Raw genomic sequence first — 24,100 nt, 5'->3', positions numbered from 1 at the left:
GGCCTGTCGACTTCCCCAGAGCAGTGATTTTCAACCACTGTGCCGCGGCACACTAGTGTGCCGTGAGCTTTCGCCAGGTGTGCCGTGGAAAATTACCAAATTTACTTAATTGATCCAAACTAGCGATGCACATTTTGATTTTTTTTTTCAGACCGATAACCAACGCTCATAGGCGATTATAACCATTAACGAGTGAGATTCAGCACTCCACTGAGTGTCTGTGACTAAAGGCTCGTGCCGACTGGCCAGTCTCATTTTGTTTGTTTTTTATTTTTATAACACACGCGCGCTGCTCCCGCTGTGCTGCGTCTCATCCACGCCAGAACAGCAGAGCGCTCCTCTGCTCGTCTGTGCAGCTGCAGGTGAGTGACGGGGAGCCGGCTGGAGAGCGCCTCCTTTTTATTTAAGGGGCACCGTCCTTATTCGTATTCACTCGGTTTTCCACACACACGTCATTTTAAACATGTGTGTGTGTCTCGTGTGCAGACGCAACGGTCAAATATACGGACGAGCAACAACTTAATTAATCATCATTTAATTATTTTATTTTGAAAATTGACCGGATTCTCTCGCCTTTTTTGTGCCCGACTTCCTGTCTGGTACGACCTGGTCTACCCAGCTTGACTGCGCTCTTGGCTCACGGCTCGCGTGAAAAATATAACTGAACCGATCTGAAGCGCTGCAGCTGCGCGCACTGTGCTCCAGAGCGCGAGATGTGCGACCAGGCAGAGTGAAGCACGCGTTGCAGGTTGCACTCAGAGTTTGTTCTGACTTTCTGTCACAGGGAGTGCACAACATAAGTTTAAGTCCTCTCATGTTTGCTGTGAAATATGGCTGAAGGCACGAGTGGAAGTGTGCACGTGTTGACAAGCTCCCATGAGTTGATTGACAGCTAAAAAAAAAAAAGGCTTTGTTGAGCATCTGTGTCTGGCAGAGTTGGCTAATAAAATAGGACTTTTTTTTATGTCAATGAGTGTATAGTGGCAGAAGCCTGCACAGTGACCATTACTCAGTCACAGTCAGAACAAACTAACTACACTGTAAGAGACAAAATTTGTATTATTTTTTACTGTATTAGGCTGCACTGTGTCATTTTCTAACATTTTTGGTTAGTGGTGTGCCGCGGGATTTTTTTAATGAACAAAGTGTGCCGTGGCTCAAAAAAGGTTGAAAAACACTGCCCCAGAGCTCAAAAAGGACAAAGGTGTCCTTTACGAAAATGATTTGATGCTGTAATGTGCACTTGGTTTAGATTAGATTACACAATGCATTGCAGTTACTATAAACAGCATGCACGTCTGCAGTTTATTGCAGTCGGGTTGGTCAAGGGGACTCTACCATGACTTGAGTCGGGGAGGAATCAAAATCTCCATCAGTTGGAGATTAAAAATTGGCATCCACGGTGATAAGAACAGGAAATTACTAAGCATGTACTTCTTGACCGGATCTCCTTGCATATTGAATAGATTAAGTACCAAGTATAAGATCAACTACTGCATCAAAGATAAATGTAGCTGTGAATGTGAATACAAAGATTTGCTGATTATAGTGATTGTATTGTCTGTTATCTTCAGTAGCTGCCTGTGATAACCTTTATAGTCTCCATCATGTGGTTGACGATGGTCACTACATTACTACTTTACCTACGACTTGTCTTTGAAGCTTGAAGCTTTAGTCATGGTTGTTTATGCAGTTCATAACAGATATTTCCTGATACTTCCGACTTTTCGTGGTGTCAAGTCATTATCTTATTCACACCATATTTGGCCTTGTTTTGATGGTTGTCATGAGGAAATAAATGCCTGTACGTATCACCAACAACTATTTGGTGTTTATATGTTAGTTTATTTATATAATATCAGTGATGTATGCTACTACATTGCATCTAAAATGAATGATGCTCAGTCAGTTATAGTGTTGTGGTTGTTGTGTGCTCTTCTCGTCTGACACCTTCTGTAATAAGAATCAAGGAAGTACCCGTTTGTCATCTACATCCTGTCACTGAACAAAGATGCAATCAAAAAAATGCTGAGAAAAGCATAGAAGTTATTTATAAACTCACTGAGAATCTTGCAGACTGTTGACACAAATGTTAATTGTCGTTGAGTGCATTGTGTACATTGTGTACATGATTTTCTACCAGTTGAAATTCACATGGTCTTCATAAAAGTCTGCATATAAAGAGTATGAATGCCAAATTAATTGTTAATTATTTATGTTTTTAGCATTTGCTGTGGATGATTGGCTCATCTCTGTTATAGATGCACAGTTTCAATGTAAAATGTAGTTTGCACTTTGATCTCTTTGCTACTTTACCAACAAACTGAGTGAGAGTTTTTAGGTTTTACAGGTGCAACTTGACAGGGCAAAGGGAAAAAAAAAAACACTTGTCTTGCCTCTGTACTAACGACTACTACATCATGTATTGTAGGTCTGGAGGTGTTTGTTAGCTTATTTAAGTGTAAATAAGCAACACCAGCTTGGTTTGATAAAACATGGATAATATTTTATTTGAAAATCTTTGTACATTTTTATAAATATCAATATTGCAGAACAAACCATGAGAAATAAATCCCTAAAATCAGGAGCAAAGTCATGAGCGACTGTAAAACACAATTCCCAGTTCCACATGGAAAAATTGGAGTTACACTAAGGCTCGAACATGAGTAATGCTTTTGGGTAGAATTAACTTGCATTTCAATGCCAGTGGTGTCTGTTTTCTGTTGTGAGTTTCGTCACTCTTACATCTGAGTAGACGGTTGTAACTTCTGTGTTATCTGAAAGACACGAAAATAGACACTTGAAATGAAACTTTCTGTATGTGTTTAGCTGTACCACCACAGAGCAGTGACATAATTTAAAATAATCTGAATAGAATACAATTTAAATGCTTTGCAACATTATTTTTAGCAATGCTTAACATATTGTACATTTTTCACACACCCAGTTATCTTTTGCACTGGAAGCACTAGCTGGTGCTACCAACTCTCTCACATGTTATTTTTGCATTTGTTTGTCTGTGCAGTATGGTAGTTACTGGTCAGTGGCTCATATTTTACAAACATATTTTAATTTGAATATTTGATAAAAGCAAGGATGTCTTTTAGCATAATGTTTTGACTTAAATTGTCTTGGGTGTTTGATCTCGTGTTGTTTTTTACTGTTGCACAAACATTCAATGGACAGGCCATATTGCAATCGATAGACACAAACCATAACGCTTGTCTCTGGTGTCTCTTGCGCGCTTCATCACTTGAACCGCTGAGTAGACGATCTGATCCTCGGCAATATCTGAAAGAAATGAAAGTAGAGACTTGAAATATATCTTTTGTAACCTCTTTCAGCTATCCTTCAACAGGAACCTAATTTGAAACAATCTGAACAGAATATAGAAATTAAATGCTTTGCAATTAATTTTTTTCAGAAATGCAAAAAGTATTGTACATTTTTCACACACCCAATTCTCTTTTGTTATTGTTTTAACTGTAGCACAGGCATTCATTACATTGGACAGGTCACATTGCCTGCAATAGACAAAGCATAGCATTCTCCACAACCATATGCACTGCATTAGTTGTTTTTCTGCTTCCTGCTTCATCAGTGACGTTGTATATTGTAACTTATCTGTAACTTAACGGTCCCTCCCCATCAGCCTCTGTCTCTGATGTTTTATTAAAATAGTCATGTATTGGTGTGTGGTTTGACCTGGGTAGGTTATTTTAGACTTCCTGGATGTTATCACAGCTTGTTAGTTTATTTATTTTTAAAGTAGCAGCTACTTTTATCAGCAGTGTCTCACGCAGTACCCTGGCCACCAAAAACAGCTCGATGATTATCCACTCACACAAATGCAACTGAATGTTTATACTCAAAAAATAGTTCATATGCAAGAGCAACTTTGTCTCACCATCGTTGACAGTTGTGGGTGTTTGGGTTCTTGTTTTCTTATTCAAGTGTTTGATGCCAAGAGAGGAAGCCAGAAGGAGGAGCAGGCAGGCAACACATATTATAACTATCAGGCCAAGTTGTGAACCTTGGAATAGAAACATTAAATCAGGTTTAAAAATTTGAGAAAATAACATTGAAGAACATGGATGTGCCATTGGATACACACACAGTATACACTTACCTTTACAGCTTGTGAGATGGATAAATGTCTCGCTTCTGCTGATGTTGTTGTGGACATCACATGTCAAGGTTCCTGTTATATTGCCGTATAAACTCATGGTAACTTTGAGCTTATGTTGTTTGTCTGTGCTCCCGGCTCTGGTCTGTGTCAGTAACTGACCGTCCAAAGTCATAGTGAACTCTACTCCGTCTCCCTCAGAGGAGCAGCTGACATTCATCTGTTCTGGTGACAAACACACCTGAGACACAACTGGTTCAGACACTGGAGCTGGAAGACAAATGCTATAGTCAAATACACACAGTATCAACACTGTTAACTTCATCTATAGGTATCTGTATTCTGTTTCAATTGAAGAAAAACTGGTCCTAAAAACTGATATTATTGTTGTTATTAACATTAAAAACGTATTTGTCAGATGAAGATGGTAACATCCGGAAGTGAACTTTTCTACAGTGGAAAAAAAAGAAAGCAACTTGCACCGAGCATTTAAGTGGAAATGGTAGTACGGTAAAAATAATACTGATAGTGCACTTAATACACATTTTATTTGTCTTACCTTGTATTGCTAGACTGATGTTTATTCTGTGCAGAAATACACCATCAGGAAGCGTATGTGTTTCCAACACATAATATCCAGAGTCTTTCTTAGACACCTTTTCAAGCTTAAAGGATCCATTTGTGAAGAATGATGAGTGATCTTTGTATTTGCTATCAATGTTTCCTGTGTGATTGACTACTTTTAAAATGGTATGGCTGTCCTTTTTCAGTGTTGCCTGTGTATTTGTACCAGCTATTGGGTAAAAAATGACTGGCTCCCCAAGTACTCCAAAACACTGCTGAGCTCCAATGCGTTCAGATAAATTGCAATCCATGGCCCCTGATGGAAAGGAAAAACAAAATACCTGTTGCATCATTTAACATTGTAAATGGTTTTCAACATTAACGTTGTGTGTGTGTGTGTACACACACATACTACTACTGGGTTTCAGTGTTGTTTTTTAATATACTATATATAATTATTTATTACATAACTCATAACTTAATTGCTCAGCCAAATTACTTAAAACATGACATCCTCTAGTGTTTTTGAAAAATGCACCAGTGCAATAACTACACAATTTATCAGGACTGAAGTTTACCTTTTGTCAAAGTTGTTGTTACCAAAGGTGTGATGATGGCGATGATGATGAAGATGATAACGGAGGTGTCCATTTTCTTTGAAACAATTAAACACTTCATCCATACATGATAAGAAAAACAATATTAAAGGTGTTTAATGTTAAGTTCCCAGAGGACTACAAGTGACTAATTCAGGTTATAATAGAAAACACTTAAACATTGCATTCGAACAATATTGTCTTGATTATCAGCCGACTAATAAATAAATAAATGTCAGTTAACAACTCTTTTTGTATGAAAAACTCACCACTTTTACGATGAGATCTCTTCTCGGTGTCTCTCTAACCAGCGTGTGAATTTTCTGCTGACAGCAAGGAGGTTTATTCTTGCTGCGTGAAGAGAGTTGAGGGAGTGGTCAATTGGCATCACCTAAGAGCTATTAAAGCACTGAACTGATACTTATTCTTTTAATTAATTTATATTTTATCTAAATAGGACAGCAGAGTTATTAAACTTGTATGTAATATCCAGATAAACATTGTAAGTATTAGATCATCATCAAACTATCCAACAGTCGTAGCTTTCTGTTCAGGAGTCAGCTGTTCTCGACGATGTTTTGAATCATGCTTTTTGTGGGTCAGTGTGTGGTTGTGGATGGTACTGAATGCATTTGCAATTTATGGAGGAGATTCACACACAGAAGATTATAACTAAACAGGATGTTTCAATTGTCTTTATTCCAGTTTACATTCAGTGCATGAGAAACGTTTAGGCACAATGAAGCAGCGTGTAGATAGAGCATATACAAGTCTATATTGTGCAGATGCCAGGAGATCGGTTTAAAGACATTTCGAGACACAAGTTATCAGGAACTGCAGACAAGGGAAAGGTTTATACTTTGCTGTCACAAAGGGGTTCACAGCTTTTTTCCCCCCTTTGTGATATTGTATTATTGCCTTCTACGTTTATGTTGCCCTTTTATTTAAATTGTGCATTTCATATAATGTTGGGTCATACAGTTTAGCAGCTAAATCAATGGGGGTCATAGTTTGCCAGGGTTGTGTTGTTATTTTACCAGTTCCTCTACAAAGTCATTTACATTTATGCAATATTTGAAATGTATTTTCACACATATTGTTAAACTTAAAAGAAGTAAGGTTCAAGTTGTGTCTTTACTCAGCCACTATGTGTATAGGTTAGGCTCAAAATAAGAATACAAGATTAGATCAAAGATGTTCAGAAAGGTAGAGTCAGAGATATGGTTATGCTGTGATAGACGGAGGTTTCTGGTCGGGGAGTCAACACAGTGAAGCACGAAACTCACTTTACCTGTGGAATAAAGTGCAAAGAACCAAATAATTGTCGTCGTCGTCGTAGTAGTAGTAAAATCGTTAAAATTACACTGAGAACCTCACTTTGACCCTGTCGACCCAGGTAACTGGAAAATAATGAATGCTGAAATTAATCATTTATTCATTTAATAGCTTTGACACTAAAAAAACTGGTAATCCTGGACTTTCGAACATTGGAAGATTGAGACTGATCAAGTTATTTCATTGCCTGATCACCATTGAGTTACATGTGAGGACCTTTGGCTCCATCGTGTGTTCAGAAATATTCTCTGCAGTGATCTCAACTTGAGAAGTTAATAACAGTTTACATGCTCCAGATCTAACAAATAGGGTGTCAAATTATTGTGTTAATTGTGATTAATTAATTGATTACAGTCATATTTATAGTGTTATGTTTTTTAATCGTGTTAATCTAATTTTTAATCTCCAACTTTACTATTTTTGTATGCGAGTTGCCTTTTATAAAATCTGTTTTTATGCTTTGGGCTTCTTGTGCTTGAGTTGTTGGGGGTGGAAAACACCCTGAAGTGGACATTGATTGGCTGTCATTGTGTTTGGTCTTGTTTAGCACAAGGTGAGGAGCTCCCATTCTTGTCGGGAGGGCAAGGTGAAGAGCGATGAGTAGTTTTTTGCTTCATCACTCTAACATCAGAGTAGATTATTCCATCCTCAGTGTTATCTGAAAGAAACAAAAATAAAGAATCTGTGAAACAACAGACAAAACATTCAAGCTACATAAGCTTTGTTCTTATACATTGTTTATACATTATTTTTACTTGGTACAAGCAAGCAATACATTTTGGACAAATTTAGGCAAATCTGAGTAATGAGACAAAATAGGGAAACAACAAGAATTGTCAAAAAATTCTGTTATCAAGACTTAAATCTGATAACTCATTACATCTTGACATTGTTAAAAATAAATCACCAACATTTCTAAGTTTCTGCTTTCTAAGTGTTTTGCTTCATAAGAAAAAAATCTAATGTTTAAAAATGCCACTCTTACATCAACTGCAATTGTTCCCATGAGAGTAGACTACTTGAAAATATTGTCAATTTTTCTTTTTTGTAACATTGAAAATATATTTAGCAAGAATTGGCTGGTATATGTTTTACAGTACTGTTTACAGTCAAATGTTTTCATGCACTGTAGGCTCAATTTTTCAAATATAAAAACTGGGTGTTAACTTTGTGGAGGACCGTCTAAAGATGCAGTGCAGCAAATTTGGTGTCAATTGAGCAAAATTGTGGGACAAGAAAGGTTTAAGTTTTACAGTTTTTGAAAAAAAAAAACTGATGGACTTCATAATTTGTTCTGAGTTCAAGTGTACAAAAGTGAAAGTTGCCAAATTGTTGCATGTACGGTTGATTTGGTAAGAATTTTCCAAATTTTTCAATTGAAAAATTTAATTTTAACACTTATATGCAGTGGATTGTGCTCTCAGGGCACGTGACGTCACGGTACTCAGAAGTCGCTACGTAACGCCTACCGAGTGGCAAAAAGACGAATGGCAGAGCCGCCAAAGTTTAAAATTGACGAAAGTCACGAAGCAATTTTCTCCAAGCCCATACAAGTCTGATATGTCTAACTTTGTCAGCATGTCCAGCATGCATGACCTAACAGAACTGCAAACAATCATACGTCTTACTTTGACCGAGTTACATTTAAAGGAAAGGGAGGCAGAAATCTAGAAAAAAGCTTTGAGTTGAGTCCACACGGTTCTCATCCCCTCAGCCGGAGCAGCGAGTAGAGAAAAAACGTCTCTTTCTTACGTTTTAAAACGTCCAAATAATACGAATAAGGGCTGCTGCTCTGTGATTGGTCAAAATCAACCGTCACAGGTAGATTCTTTGCAGGCTGAAAACAGAGCCTAGGGGAGACGCAGACGTCTGATCTTTTTTCACATCACTTCATTTACATTATCCCCAAGGTTAGTGTGTAAGTTTTTGCCTAATACTGTCAAAAAAAAGCTGCCTCCCTAGCCTTTAAGAACCTGTTTTCAATGGCGGAAAGTAAATTCACACGAGCTGTCATTTTTTTTTCCGATCGATCAGCTGTGTTTACTGTTTCAGGTGTCATAGTGATGGTTAGTCAGATCCTCTAACACATCTACAGTTTGACTCGTCAGAGTTTTTCAAGAAGCAAGTCAGGTTTAAGTGTCGGGATGAAAGTAATGCTGTCATTTCATCCCTCTGCACATTTGAGCCTGTCTGTCACCTTGCCGGTACCGCTGTCACACTGTGTGTGTTTATAGGATTGATTAAAACGCACAACGTAAACAGTGTGACTGATAGTGAAGGAGGAGGGCGGAGACCAGTGGTTAACTTTAGTTTCTGTTTAAATCTAATGGCTGATTGAATTAATCTTGAAATGATTCAACGATTTCTGGCCACATGTCGGTGTCCGTGGATCAGATGGTTTTGGGGAGCTGCTACGGATCATTATCAAGTCCTTCTGACCTCAATTTGTTTTGATACTACATGTTTTACCCCGTTTCGCTGTGTCCACTGCTATCCTTCACCACGTTGAGAGGTCTGTTTTGCCACTCAGTCCAAACGGAAGGGGCGTTTCCCAGGGCAACGTGACGTAAACACATAGCCTCTATACACTGACTAATGCAGTACTAAGACAGCCTACTGAACATCTTGCACAAGTGCGACCTTGTGAAATTTTAACTTCCCTTCAAAAATGGTTAAACTTCTGAACATTTAGTTCACACCCTCTGAACTTAATTTGGCAAAGAGTGAGACTCAGTGAAGTTTAAGATATGGACCTGGTAAAATTTCTTTCTCTTACCTTTATTAACAGTCCTGGGTTCTGGTTCCGCTCTTTTCTTCTTATTGAAGTGTTTAATACCAAGAAACAAACCCAAAAGGAGAAGCTCGAAGGCAACAGTTGCCGTCACACTGAGAGCCACGAGACCAAGTTTTGAAGTAGAACCTTGAAATGCAAACATTGACCCATTTTAGATTGTTACTGAAACTGTTCTGAAGAGGAAAACATTGCTCAAAACCCCACGTGTTTAGACTTATAAGATGCTGTTTTCAATTTTCCTTTTTCAAACCAAAAGAAATAAATTAATCAGACGATTAAACAATTCAACAGATGAGAATGGAATTTAATAATGGTATAAAATTCACTACTATTACAGCTCTTGAGCTCGTACAATATTTAAAAGATAACAAGTTGTATATTTCATATTGATAGTCTGTTATTGTTATACAAGCAAAACAAACAGGTTGCTCAGCGCAGCACCTTCTTATATTTTTATGCAAGGATGCATGCATACATTGCAGATGCAGTGTAATTAGTACAGAGCATGAACTGTTGATTCAAAGAAAATAATTTTAGATACTACTTTTACTTTTACTACTACTCTTACCTTGTACTTCAAGATGGATGTTGACCAGGTGCATTAATTTACCATCTGAAAGTCCATGTGTTTCCAAAATGTAATCTCCAGAGTCTGCATTTGTCACGTTCTCAAACTTAAATGTTCCATTGCTGAAAAGTGCTGTGTGATTTATGTAGTTGCATTGAATGACCACTCCTGAAGTATCGACTCCCCTGATAGCCACAATGACATCACAATTCTTTCTCAGACGTAACCTTGTATTTTCACCAATGGGTAGGAGAAAAAACAATGGCTCCCCGACGGCTCCAAGACACTGCTGAGCTCCACTGGTTTCAGATATTTTGCACTCCATAGCCCCTGATAGAAACAAAGACAAATACTCATCGAAACATTGTTCTAGTCAGTGGTTTCTAACATTTCATTTCAAACACAAATATTAAAACTTGGATGTTAGTTAAATCTGTCTTAACTGCAGTATATGCATGATTACTTTCCTGTGCTTTTGACTGACAGCAGTTTTTTGGCCAACCTAACATTATTAATGACCAACACAATTTGATAATAGCCAAAAATGTAGTGACAACTATAGCTATTTTTTAATAATTTGAAATGTAGTAAGTCCATCGTATTTTACCTTTTGCCAGAGCTGCTGTTGTCAGAGTTGTAATGATTAAGTAGATGAAATTCATTTTCTGTTGTAAGAAAATCAAATTAAGTTTAAAACATGGTAAATGTCTTCCATCGTATCAAAAACAATAAACACATTTTTTTTTACTTTCTAGAAGACTATGAATTGTGTTTTAGTTAAAATGAAAAGATGCTTAAAGAAAGATTTGTCTGGATTATCTAATCGCTGCATAATTCACAGATTCAAATTATTAAATTATATTTTTTACTCATTACTTTAATGTAACTCCAAACTATCACTCACCTCTTGAACAGTAGGATGTCTTTGGTCTTTGTGGCTCACTGACTATCGTGTGAATTTTCCACTGACATTAGGGCGGGTTATCTCTGGTTTGTTGATCTCACTGTGTGGAGAGAACGAGGAAGTCTGTCTGCACACAACAAGTACTACTGAGACGCTTAACTGATTGCATCCATTTATTATTTTTGATGTTTTTTATTGTACTCATTTTAATGACAAACTTTCAAATGAAAACAGCTTTTAACCTGAATAGAACTTGTCAATCTCAAATACTTGAACTTTGACAGGGTTTTGTGCAGAAATTAGGTATTTTTTCTATTGCTAAATGGAATATCTAAGGACATGTCTACAAAATATTTACTAAAGAAAGTTGATTCGTGCAGTGTGTAATGTGTAACTGTATGAAAATGAAATGTTGAAATGGAAAATATACCGGAAGTTATCTTTTGATCTCACAGAAGCGTTTACAGTTCTTCTTCTCAGTTTTTTTTCCCCCTTCAGATGTTGTCATGTGTAAGTACGTATATCATGGCCCTTATAAACCACCCTGCAGATGTTGTCTTCTATGAATTACAATTACATTGTACTTTGGTGCCACTCTACAGTTTAACAGAACAGTGACATTGGGTCACAGTTTATCTGGGTTACGTTAATAGCACATTAACACATTTCCTTTACAGTTTCCTTTTGAAAACCTCTATACCTGTATTGTCTCTTTATATATGTTTTAGAAAACACTTCCATGATAACTTCTATTGCCATTTTTGACGTTTTATACTGTCAGTATCAACCATGTGATTTCCAGATACCTTTCTCTTCCCCTTTCAAAAATATCTCACTGAGAATTAACTATTAAAGGACATATTTCGTCGTCCTCGTGGTGGCTATTTCCAAACAGTGTGGTGTACAGAGTTCCCCATAGTGTGCATTAGCTTGTCTAAACCTTGTGAAACATAAAGGAAGTAAAACCATAAAGTTGATACATGCTCTGTTGAAAACCACAGTTGTTTTTCTGATGAAATGATGAAACAAGCTTTTTTTTTTTGTTCCAGCCATGACTTGATGCTTAAAAACCACTGGCCATATGTCAGTATGTCTGAAAACTCTCACAGATGAAACTGTTAAAATCTTCAAAATTGCACTTAGAAACTCACAGAGACCCTTTTGACTCGGGTAATGGTAAGAATATGAGTTTGGAAATTAATAAAGTATTCATTTGATAACTATTACAATAAGAAATTGTTAAATCTTGAATTTTGAGCATTGAATATCCTGCACAGTGTCCATTTCTAAAGTGGACATTTCCACAGACTTTATTTCAAACCAAAATAAATATTTTTTCCAGTTTGGTAGAAAACTAAAACGATATAATACAGTTGTTATGCACCATTGCTTTTCTGTTTGATCTTAGTTCATACAGAAATAGACAGCAAGCAAAGAAATCTCAATCAATGTGTATGTATCAATGTTTATTTAAAATGCATATAAAGATTTTGACGACAGTTATGACAGTCACACAGAAGGCAAAATGTCTTATTAAACGGATATTCTGGCGCAAGTTTAACTTATGGCCTAACGCACTGTGAGACCAACCAAGTGGAACCCCCCCCTGCAGAGATGTAGTTTGCCGACCGCAAACTTCTCTAGTTACAGCGACTTCAGCACAGACCGCACTATAGCAACATACTGCTGTCTTTGTAGCCGAGAGCCAACCGTGATCAAAAAAGCCACTCATAGCCACAAATAATGCTCAGAACAGCACCGTACCTTGTCACAATAGGGTCCAGCACATAATACGAGGCATCAAACACCTGCTAGCTTTGCCTGGTTTCTATTTAAAAGAGACGAAAACGGAACTCACCCACTCTCCTCGTGGCTACAAAGACAGCTGTATTTTGCTATTGCGGTCTGTGCTGAAGTCGCTTCAACTAGAGACGTTTGCGGAGGGCAAACTTGATCTCTGGGGGGGGGGGGGTGTTCTACTCTGTCTCACGGTGCGTTAGGGTTAGACCATGCATTATCAAAGTATCTCCAAATTGCACCCTCTGCTCAGATGGACTTATCGGCTCAGATATACATACTACGTACTGGGAATGCAAGGATGTGAAGCTTTTTTGGGGTGAGGTATGTTCTACTTTCATGTACTGGAAGTCACTGTACCATGTTCTCCCATTGCGTTACTCCTGAATGATACAGTACCATCTCATTAAAATTGACATGCTGGAAAAGACGTATTCTCCAAACGGGCATCACTGCTGCCAAAAAGATGCTGGCTTTACGCATAGACTGTAAAAAGAATGGACGTAGCACCCATGACGTCACCCATTGGTTTGGGGGAGTCTGTTTTGTGCCGCTACTACGGGGGTTTGAGCTGCGCCATGTTGGATTCTACTTGCCATATTTGGAGCGTTGCGGCCGTTGGCCGGCCGAGAGCCCGCCCACTGGCCTCGTAGCAGCGGTCTTCGGACCTGTCACTCAACGGTTCTGCGCCCTAATTGGCCAGAACTTTAAACCTAATAATAGTAAAACGGTAGAGTTTTAAAAAAATTCACCCCCCTCAGAGTGTGTGCGGTTGAGACCAAAAAATTAAAATGTACCAGGCTGTAAATATGTTTTTTTAAGCTGTAAAGTCGGCTATTTTAACATGGGGCTCAATTAGAGTTGCTCCCTTCTGGAGCCAGCCCCCAGCGACAGCCGAGGGGATTGCAGTTTTTTGAACGCGGAAGTGAGCTTCACTTCTCAGACCGACAACTGCCCCCTTGGCTTTACGCTGGAAACCTCCACATACAGTTACCAAGCCCCATTGGATTAACACATACATTGATTGACATAATAGATACAGTATGGAGCTTTCAGTGGCAAGAATGCACGGTGCTGGAGCCGATACTATTCTAGCATGGCAAACAATGGCAGATAAGATCAAGGAATGGCCTTTATCTGAAATTGCACAGCAAATCACTTAAAGTTACAGCTAAATTAATGCACTTCAGTTTTAGAAGTGAATTCCACAATGGTTTAAAGACGTTTTACAAATCAAAAAAAGCAGAAGCAAGAAGAAATTGGAAAAACACAGTTTCTACAGTAAAACTAACCTTATTACAACCTTAATTCCTGCAAATATCTGGATAGTTTTATTTTTTTTTAATTTTCTGTATTCACACAGAATCATGGTTCTTGTAAAGTCTTGAGATCTCCAGAGAAAATAATGCTGTTTTCTGATCCAAGTTCAGTCTGGTTTGCCTGGTTCTCTGCATCATTAGAACAGCTCAGTCAACATTTTCATCTGTAGAATTACACAAGAGAAGCAAAAAGATAAAGAAACTCATGTATCAGACATTGATAACTGTTCAATAAGGTAATACAGTACATCTGAGAAACATCAAATTAGTTCATACTGTATATTCACTTGCTTTATAAAATATTCATATATGTTACCGTCTAGAGCAAGTATAACTGGAGTAAAATGAATGTAGTACAGGACATCACTCAAGAAATCTACATCTACTTGAAGATTAAAACATTTAACAGAAGGTCACATGACGCACAGTAATGTCATAGTTTCGGTAAATGGGCCAAACTCTGAAAACATGAAGTAAGTGTTCAGTGTGGACACAGGCATAATATGAAAACATGGGAGAATGTTTTTCTCTCACCTGAAGTCTTACGTCTTGTTTTCTTCTGTACATGGTAGACAGCAAGGAACAGACCCAAAAGAAGCAGAGTGACAACAACCGCTCTCACAGCCATGATGATCAAATGGCAATGACAAATGGATCCTGGAGAACACAAAGACCAGTCAAGAATGTGTCAAACTGTATCTAAAATCAAACTTTGAAAAGTTTTACGAACACCCAGACCCAGTACCAACACTGTCAACTCATCTATACATGTACTTTAATTTGAGGAAAAATAACTTTAAGGGCCTAATCAACAATAAAAACTTTTCATCAAATAGACATGATAATCAAAGGAGTACAAAACAGGAATAGGTACGAGAGAATCAATGCTTAGTTTTTATTTTACAATCCAATATGTTATGAAGAAATATAAAAATAATTGAGGAATTTAACAACTGTGATGTGCTGTATTTGTATAATAATGAGAGATAGCTACAAAGATAACACGTTGTACATTTTATGTTGATATTCTGTTATTGTTATACGAGCAAACTTAACAGGTTGCTCAACACAGATAGGCTACCTTTTTATATATTTATGCAAGGATGCATGCATACATTGCAGATGAAAAAACCTGCAATTGGTACAAAGCATCATTTGTTGATTCAAAGAAAATAATATTAGATGTTACTTTTTCTTACCTTGTGTTTCAAGATGGATGTTGACCCGGTGCAATAATTTACCATCAGGAAGTCCATATGTATCCAAAATGTAATCTCCAGAGTCTGCGTTTGTCACGTTCTCAAACTTAAATGTTCCATTGCTGAAAAGTGCTGAATGTTTTCTGTAGTTGCAGTGAATGACCACTGCTGAAGTATCGACTCCCCTGATATCCACAATGACATCACAATTCTTTTTCAGACGTGTCCTTTTATTTTCACCAATGGGTAGGAGAAAAATCAATGGCTCCCCGACGGCTCCAAGACACTGCTGAGCTCCACTGGTTTCAGATATTTTGCACTCCATAGCCCCTGATAGACACAAAGACAAATACTCATCTAAACATTATTCTAGTCAGTGGTTTCTAACATTTAATTTCGAACACAAATCTTAATACTTGGATGTTGGTTAAATCTCTCTCAACTACAGTATATGCATGATTACTTTCCTGTGCTTTTGACCGGCAACATTTTTTTAATTTGCCAACCTAACATTATTACCATGACCATTTACCCTGCAACAGTTTGCATTAAACACAATTTGATAATATCCTAAACAAGTAATAACATTATAATAGCTGTTTTTAATAATTTCAGATATAGTATCTTTTAATCCATGGTAGTCTAGATCTAAACACCAACACCATTAACTAACCAGATAATTGCAGTAGTTTACCTTTTGCCAGAGCTGCTGTTGTCAGAGTTATCATGATTATGGAGATGAAATTCATTTTCTGTGGTAACAAAATCAAATTATGTATAAAACATGGCAAATGTCTTCCACTCCATAAACAATAATCAACAAGTTGTTTATTTGTGTTTTTCTAAACAAACATTTGTCTGGATTGACTAATAATTCAAAGATTGAAATATATTTTTACATGTTAATTTTACATTGACGTTCACTATCACTCACCTCTTGAAGAGCAAGATGTCTTTTGTCTTTGTGGCTGATTGACTATCGTGTGAATTTTCTACTGACAGTAGGGCAGGTTATTTCTGGTCTGTTGATCTCACTGTGTGGAGAGAATGAGGAAGCTGTTGTTTGCACTCAACCACGTACTACTGAGGCGCTAAATTGATTGTACTTATTTATTCTATTTTTTACTGGCTTGTATTGTACTTATTTTAATGACAAACTTTCAGGGTAAAACTGCTCTTAACCAGAATATGGTTTATCAATCTCAAACACTTGAACTTCGACAGTGTTTGGTGTTGGTGCTGTAGGTATTCTCTGCTGTGTTTTTCTATTTCTGGATTCTGTATTGTGTTAGTTGGTGGTACTTTCTTTTTTGAATGCAGTTGAATTAGCTCATTATAAGAACAGGTCATCTCAGTTGATTGTTTTGTTGTGAATGGAAATTTTATTTATTTATTTATTTTTACAGGGACAGTACACATTCATCGACAAATGTGCCAGTGCCAGTGTTAGCCAAGTGGCTTTACAGTATATGCATGGATTCATGATGGACACAAACTTTATTTTGTATTTGCTAAATGAAATATCCAAGGTCATGTCTACAAAATGTATTTACTAAAGAAAGTTGATTCATGCAGACACACAGACAAAAGACGCCGCGTGGTGAAGATGAGATGCAGAGAGAAAGACAAAGAAACATGCTGACTTGCCCGTTTGAAAAATAAAGTTTTACATGAATAGGTGATATCACAGTCACGTGACGTGAAGTTGTCAGTATCTGCAGAAAAGGAAAACCTGAAATTTCACCCAGTTTTTTTTTTGCTGTTACAGAAGGGTTAATAGTTTTTCTTTTCTGTGACTGGATGTGGCTTGTTGTATTATAATCCTCTTCAGATGATTCACAGTTTGACAGAACAGTGACATTGGATCACAGTTTAACACATTCCCATTGCAGTTTCCTTTTGAAAACCTTTATACCTGTATTGTCTCTTTATGGGCCTTTTATTAAACACTTCCATGATAATTTATATTGTCAGTATCAACCATGTGATTTACAGTTACAGTTCTTTTCCCCTTTCAAAAATATCTGACTGAGAATGAACTATCAAAGGAGACATCTTGTCGTCCTATATCAACCCTCATGATGGTTATTTTCAGTGTGCTGTACATACAGTAGTTCACCATAGTGTGCATTAGCTTGTCAGGAGAAATCTAAAGGAAGTGACACCTTACACTTGATACATGTTCTGTTAAAAACCACAGTTGTTTTTCTCTACTCTGACAGACGAGTAGAGAGGAGGAGCGAGAGATGTGGTTATGCTGTGGTAGATTCATGTACCTGGTAGGAGAGTCAACACAGTGGACATGAAACTTCTTTTTGTTCCAGCCATGACTTGATGCTTGATAACCAGTGGCCATACTGTATGTCAGTATTTCTGAAAACTCTTCAAAATTGTACTGAGAAACTCACAGTGACCCTGTTGACTCAGGTAATGGTAAGAATATATGAGTTTGGAAATTAATAAAATATTCATTTGATAATTATGACAATAAAAACAGGTAAATCTTGACTTTTGGACATTTCCATGTGGGCTGTTACTGTTGCTCTGGACTCCTCCATGAGTGGAACTGACATAATTGCATGATTGTTGTACCATGTCACTGCTCAAACACTCTTTGTATAGGTTTACTAGACTAGTAAGACTAAAAGATCAAAGATGTTTAGAAAGGTAGAGCCAGAGATATGGTTTGCTGTGATAGATGGAGCATTCTGGTTGGAGAGTCAACACAGTGAAGATGAAGCATGAAAATCCCTCAGATGAAACTCACTTTACCTGTTGAATAAAATGTAAAGAACCAAATTGATCATAATAACTGTTAAAATCTTAAATATTGCACTTAGACCCTCACTGTGACCCTGCTGACCCAAGAAACTGGAAAATTATGAGAGGAAAGGAATCATTTATTCATTTAATAGCTATGACAGAAACAACTGGTAAACCTGGGACTGATCAAGTGATCTCATTGCTTGATCACCATTGAGTTACATGTGAGGACCTTTTGTCTCCATCGTGTGTTCAGAAATATTCTCTGCACTGATCTTGAGAAGTTAAGAACAGTGTACTGTACATGTTCCAGATCTTACAAACCAAAATAAAAAATACAGAAGACTTTTTTCCAGTATGTTAAAAACCTTAAACAATATTGTTACGTACCATTGCTTTTCTCTGTTTGTGATGTGTATGTGATAAATAGACACCAAGCAAAAAACCTTGGGTAAAATGGGTATAAATATCTAATCTGTCAGTTGTTCCCTAATTCATGTAAAAGTGACTTCCTTGACAAATGACTTCCTTATTTTACAAATAATTAAGCTCTAATGCTTTTGGTAACACTAGTTGCGTTAGAGTAGAATAGCCTTTATTGTAACATGTACAATGAAATTAAATGCCAAACCAGACAGTTATTACAGACAACATGCATATCTGCTGTTAAGGGGACCATTAGTTGGAAGTCGGGGAGGAAATGATTATCATCTACAGTTGGGAAAAGCATCAAATAAGTAATTGGAAGTGTAAATAGAAAGGTTTGCTTATTATAGCAATTTTCTTGTCTGTTTATCTTCAGTAGTTGCCTGTGATGGTATTTGTCTCCATCATGTGGTTATTGATGGTCACTGAATCACTTACAACTTGCACTTCAAGCGCTGGTCATTTTTGCACAAGTACCAGATACTTACGATCCTCTCTTCAGCCATGACTTTTGTTCCAACTCATTGTCTTATTAATGCCTTGAACTTGGTTTGGATGAGATCATGTCAACATGAACTGAGAGCATGTTGAGGCCCACCAAATTACTCACATGATAGTCGAATAGTTCCCAGTTATTATTAAATAGTGTTTTTGTTGAAATGTCCACATACACTTAAACAAATGACCAGTACTAGTGTTTGGTACACAATAAGGCTGTTTCCTATTCTTTGATAATGTTTCTGAATTGTCATTTAGCTGATCGAGGGGAGGATCTAGCAGTTTTGAACTCTTTTTATACAAAGTGCAGCCAAAACACTAGGCTAAAGAATACAGTAGGCTGCAGACATATAATCTTAATCTTCCCAGTACTGCTCGCGGGAGAGAAACAGTAGTGTGCTCTTCTGACAGCTCGTCTGTGTGAGCCGGCTGGAGAGCACAGTGCCGTTGCAGCTGTGGAGCGTTGTTTCATGTCTTTGTCAGACACAGTCTTAGTGGAAATTGCAGTGTGCACTTTAATCTTTGTGCTACTTGACCGTAGCAGCCAAGTGAAACTGTGATGTAGATTAAAAACAACAAAACAAAACAGACAGAACTGTGTTTCAGATTACAAGTGTATACGTGACTCTGAGGGTTAGGGCCACTCAGGTCAGCCCTGCCAAAGACTACAAGCTGTGTAACTCTTCAAATGTAATGTGTTGTAGTAGCTAGTAGAACAATATTAAAGGGATATTTTGGTATAAGTTTCATCTCTGGAGGAAGTGTTCTACTGGGTCTCACAGTGCGTTAGACCAAGTTTGCCGACCGCAAACATCTCGAGTTGTAGCGACTTCAGCAGAGACTGCACATGGCAACACACTGCTGTCTTTGTAGCCACGAGCCAACCGCAATAAGAAGTCACTCAGACACATATGATGTTCAGAACAGCACCAGACTGCAGCAACAGTACAAACAGGGTCCCAGCACATGATACGAGGCATCAAACACCTGGTAGCTTTTCCTGGTTTCTATTGAAAAGAGACAAAAACAGAACTCACCCACTCTCCTATCTAGCTGACTGTGTTGAAGTCGCTACAACTACTTGGTCTAACGCACTATGAGACCATGGGTTAAACTTACGCCGGAATATCCCTTCACGGCTAGGGTGTGTGTGTGTTCTAAGTTTTTACATTTCTCAACAGTGCAAATGAGCACTATGACTGGAGTGGGGTAGTTTTATATAGGAGGAAACTAAATTAAAATAATGTTGGACACATGAATTTTTTTAATATTTGTAAATCTGTTTAAAATTATTTGAAACCTGACAGTGGATCAATTAAAAATAAAGTCACAAAAATGATTTTTAAACAAACTCCCAAATTCAACATAAAAATCTAGACCATATGAAAAATACTGTGGAATTTATATTTGCATTTACATTTTTAGTTTAAAGCAGAAGTAAGCGGAATGTTTGTGTTAATATAAGTCTTAAATAGTTATATCTTCCGACAGCAATCACTTACATAGAGTGTTTGGTCCGAAACACGGGTCTGTCAGTCACTCTGCTCTGCTGTAAGCCGAGGAGAAAACTTTCCTTGTATCCTACAACCTTTATCCAATGAGGAGAGAGAATGGCATAAAGGGGCAGTCCTCTCTGTGTGTGCAGCCAAGGGATGCGCATGAATGGGGTGACGTAGGGACGAGGGCGGGGACTGCTAACTCCATCGGCTGACAAGAAGTTAGCCAAAACGACCGGATCGCTTACTTCTGCTTTAATATACAATTAGAAGCCACCTGTACAGTGCAAGTAGACACATTAATATTGTGTGTCATAGGCTAAAAAATAAACAAGAACATTTTACAGGCTTGATGAAAAATGATGGATTTCTCCTTCAGTAATTCTGCACTTTATCTGGTTTAGATGAGATTTTCAAACAAAGAGATGCTGTCCGAGGAAGGTAGAAAGGAAGGCTAAAGTTAATTCAGGTACCCACAGCATCAGGTTTCTGCAGTTGCACTCCATTCATCAGAGTTGCAAATGAATACTAATTTGGCATGTAGTAGAGGCGCTAACAAACTGTGCTTAGATAAGATCAGGATTTAGGCTCAGGCAGAGTCATGAGTAATGTTTTTGGAGCAAATTAACTTGCATTTTGATGCCTGTTGGGTCTAGTTTCTCTTGTTTGCTTCACTCTAACAGCAGAGTAGACGATTTCATCCTCTGCGTGATCTGAAAGAAACAAAAATAAAAAAATCTGGTAAAATCTTTGCATCTGTGTTCAACTGTCCAACCAGAAAACAGTGAAAATAATCATAACTGACTCAACATTTAAGATACACTATCTTTTAATTTTTTCTTATGCTTTGTGTTGATCTGTTATTTCTGTTTTACTTTGTAAAGCAATGGGTGGGACCTACTGAGCCCCAAGCCAACTAAGAAGAAGAAGCTCCTTTCAGCGAGCTTAACACATGGAAATAGACAAAACACACAAACTGTAAATACTCACAACACAACCAACAGACCAATTTGTTGACAGATAAATGAAGATGCTTATTGATTTTACTTGTGTTTAATTTGTATTGCATTGTGCTCTCAGGGCACTATACACTGACTAATGCAGTACTCTGCTCGTGAAAGATGTTCAGTAGGCTGTCTTTACGATACTCCAGCACAAGTGCAACCTTGTGAAATTTTTACTTCCCTTCAGAAATAGTTGAACTTGTGACCCTCTGTGAACCCTTTAGTTCACCTAATTTAGTGAATAATTTGCATAAGTATCAGTATGCTCCCGAGTGAGACTCAGTGAGTTTAGAGTCAACCAAATGACGCTGCTCTGCCTTTGCCAACATCACTCGCACTGATTTCTAACCCTAACCCTAGTCTGGGAAAATGACAAAATAATCGCTTTTCTTTGAATATACTGTATATGTTCTGAGATTGTTTGTTTGGATCCAAAATTGAAATCACCATTAAAATTTGATTAATTGTCCAGCCCTAGATGGACTTGGTAGAAAGTCTTTCTCTTACCTTCATCAACAGTCCTGGGTTCTGGGTCCGTTCTTTTCTTCTCATTGAAGTGTTGGATGACAAGAAACAAAAGCAAAAGGAGAAGCAGGCCAGCAACAGTTGCCATCACACTCATAGCCACGAGACCAAGTTGTGAAGTAGAACCTTGAAATGTAAATATTACAACACCTATATTAGATTGGTACTGAAACTGTTTTGAAGGGGAAACGAGCATAAATCAATCTGTCGATGAAATGAGTAAATAGTTAAAAATTTTTAAATGTATAAAATCCATTACCATTACAGCTTTGGAGGTGGATGAATGTTTCCTCTCTGCTGACGTTGTTCTGGGCATTACATGTCAAGGTTCCTGGGTGTTGGCCATGTAAGTCCAAAGTCAAAGTGACCTGTACTCCATCTCCCTCAGAGGAGCAGTTGACCTTCATCTTTTCTGGTGACAAACACACCTGAGACACAACTGGTTCAGACACTGGAGCTGGAAGACAAATGATAAAGTCACAAACATCCAGTGCCAACACTATCAATGCATTTATCTACTTGAATTTGAGAAAAAGTTTTTATGGTTGAGTAGGTATGACAATGCTTTGTTTATATTTGATATCAGATATGTTACACAAAATATAAAAAAGCATTTTAAAAAATTGTGTAAAATTCACAATTGCGACTTGCTGTATTTGATAATAATAATGAGAGGTAGCTACAATATTTAAAGTTGCACATTTTATATTGATATTCAGTTGTTGCTCAGGTTGCTCAGCAGATAACTTAAGGATGCATCCATTGCAGAGCATAAACTGTGGATTCAAAGAAAATAATTTTAAATGTGTTACTTTTTCTTACCTTGTATTTCAAGATGGATCTTGGTATTATGCAATAATTTACCACCAGGAAGTCCATGTGTTTCCAAAATGTAATCTCCAAAGTCTGTATTTGTCACTGTCTCAAACTTAAATGTTCCATTGCTGAAAAGTGCCGTGTGATTTCTGTAGTTGCTGTGAATGGACACTGTTGTATCGACTACCTTGATCTCCACAATGACATCAGAATTCTTTTTCAGTCTTGTCCTTTTATTTTCACCAATGGGTAGGAGAAAACTCAATGGCTGCCCGACGGCTCCAAGACACTGCTGAGCTCCACCAGTTTCAGATATTTTGCACTCCATAGCCCCTGATAGACACAAAAGCAAAATACTTATCTAAACATTATTATAGTAACTGGCTTATAACATTCACTAATCTTAATACTTGAATGTTGGATGTCTCTTTTAACTACAGTATACGTATGATTATTTTCCTGTGCTTTCGACCAGCAACAATCTTTTAAATTTAATTACCAACCTAATATTATTTATGACCAATTAAACTGCAGTAGTTTGCGGTAACACTTTATAATAAGTACATACTATTAAGCATTTGTTAAGGATTAATAAATACTGAATTCTTCATTTATAACGCATGAATTCTCATTAGTATGTAGTTTATAAATAAAGTTGGTGCTTATCAATGATGAGTAACTGTGTTTATAAACTACATACTAATGAGTAAAACATTTTTATTTGTTTACAAACTACATACTAATGAGTATCCATGTGTTAGAAATTATGAATTCAGTATTTAATGCTTAACTAATGCTTAATAGTGTGTACTTATTATAAAGTGTTACCCAATTTGCATTAAACACAATTTGCTGATTGGCAAAATGCGTATAGATGTGATGATAATAGCTGTTTTTGATAATGTGAAACAGTATTATTAAGTCCATAGTAGTTTGAGTCTATACACTAACACTTAACTATCAAAATGTAATTGCTGAAGTTTACCTTTTGCCAGAGCTGCTGTTGTCAGAGTTGTGATGATTAACTGGGTGAAATTCATTTTCTGTGTAAGAAAATCAAATTATATTCATAACATGGTAAATGTCTTCCACAGTCTAATCAACAAGTTGTTTTCACGCCTTTTTCTAAAGAAGCTTTTGTTCTGGATTATCCAATTGCTGCATAATTTAAGAATTATTAATATAGATATAGATAATTTTACTCATTAGAATGTATTTTTACTCATCACTTTAATAAAACTATCACTCACCTCTTGAACAGTAGGATGTCTTTTGGTCCTTGTGGCTCATTGACTACAGTATCTTGTGAGTTTTCCACTGACAGCAGGGCAGGTTATTTCTGGTCTTTTGATCTTGCTGTGCAAAGAGAA

General features: G+C 37.2%; 1 protein-coding gene across 4 annotated transcripts; it reads right to left on the bottom strand.

Moving 5' to 3' along the window:
* Positions 1-5,993: 5,993 nt before the first annotated feature.
* Positions 5,994-23,770, bottom strand: LOC146974123 (uncharacterized). Of its 4 annotated transcripts, none has more exons than XR_015037534.1 (5): positions 10,888-10,980; positions 10,591-10,648; positions 9,984-10,313; positions 9,398-9,541; positions 5,994-7,279 (listed from the first exon to the last, which is right to left on the bottom strand). XR_015037534.1 is itself a non-coding variant. In XM_085796778.1 (5 exons), the coding sequence occupies exons 1-5, from the start codon at positions 23,768-23,770 to the stop codon at positions 21,010-21,012; spliced, it is 813 nt and encodes a 270-aa protein (XP_085652904.1). In that variant the 3' UTR covers positions 20,957-21,009. The 4 variants fall into 4 exon arrangements, 1 of the variants encoding a protein (XP_085652904.1); XM_085796778.1 differs by lacking the exons at positions 5,994-7,279; positions 9,398-9,541; positions 9,984-10,313; positions 10,591-10,648; positions 10,888-10,980 and adding exons at positions 20,957-21,098; positions 21,897-22,040; positions 22,174-22,371; positions 22,737-23,063; positions 23,716-23,770; XR_015037535.1 differs by lacking the exons at positions 9,984-10,313; positions 10,591-10,648; positions 10,888-10,980 and adding exons at positions 15,203-15,532; positions 15,897-16,003.
* Positions 23,771-24,100: the final 330 nt, after the last annotated feature.

The sequence above is a fragment of the Trachurus japonicus genome, chromosome 14 (genome assembly GCF_045865225.1).
Source record: "Trachurus japonicus isolate A0001 chromosome 14, Traja_1.0".
NCBI lineage: Eukaryota > Metazoa > Chordata > Actinopteri > Carangiformes > Carangidae > Trachurus > Trachurus japonicus.
Note: the sequence above shows the minus strand (reverse complement) of the source record. Positions and strands in the feature narration are given on the sequence as shown.

What these genes read in the sequence shown, in the direction of transcription:
- LOC146974123 (XM_085796778.1), bottom strand. Translation starts at nt 23,770, where the DNA reads ATGAATTTCACCCAGTTAATCATCACAACTCTGACAACAGCAGCTCTG. An exon ending in GATCCATCTTGAAATACAAG is followed by an intron (nt 22,372 to 22,736) that starts GTAAGAAAAAGT and finishes TTTGTCTTCCAG; the next exon opens with CTCCAGTGTCTGAACCAGTT. An exon ending in ACCCAGGACTGTTGATGAAG is followed by an intron (nt 21,099 to 21,896) that starts GTAAGAGAAAGA and finishes TGTTTCTTTCAG; the next exon opens with ATCACGCAGAGGATGAAATC.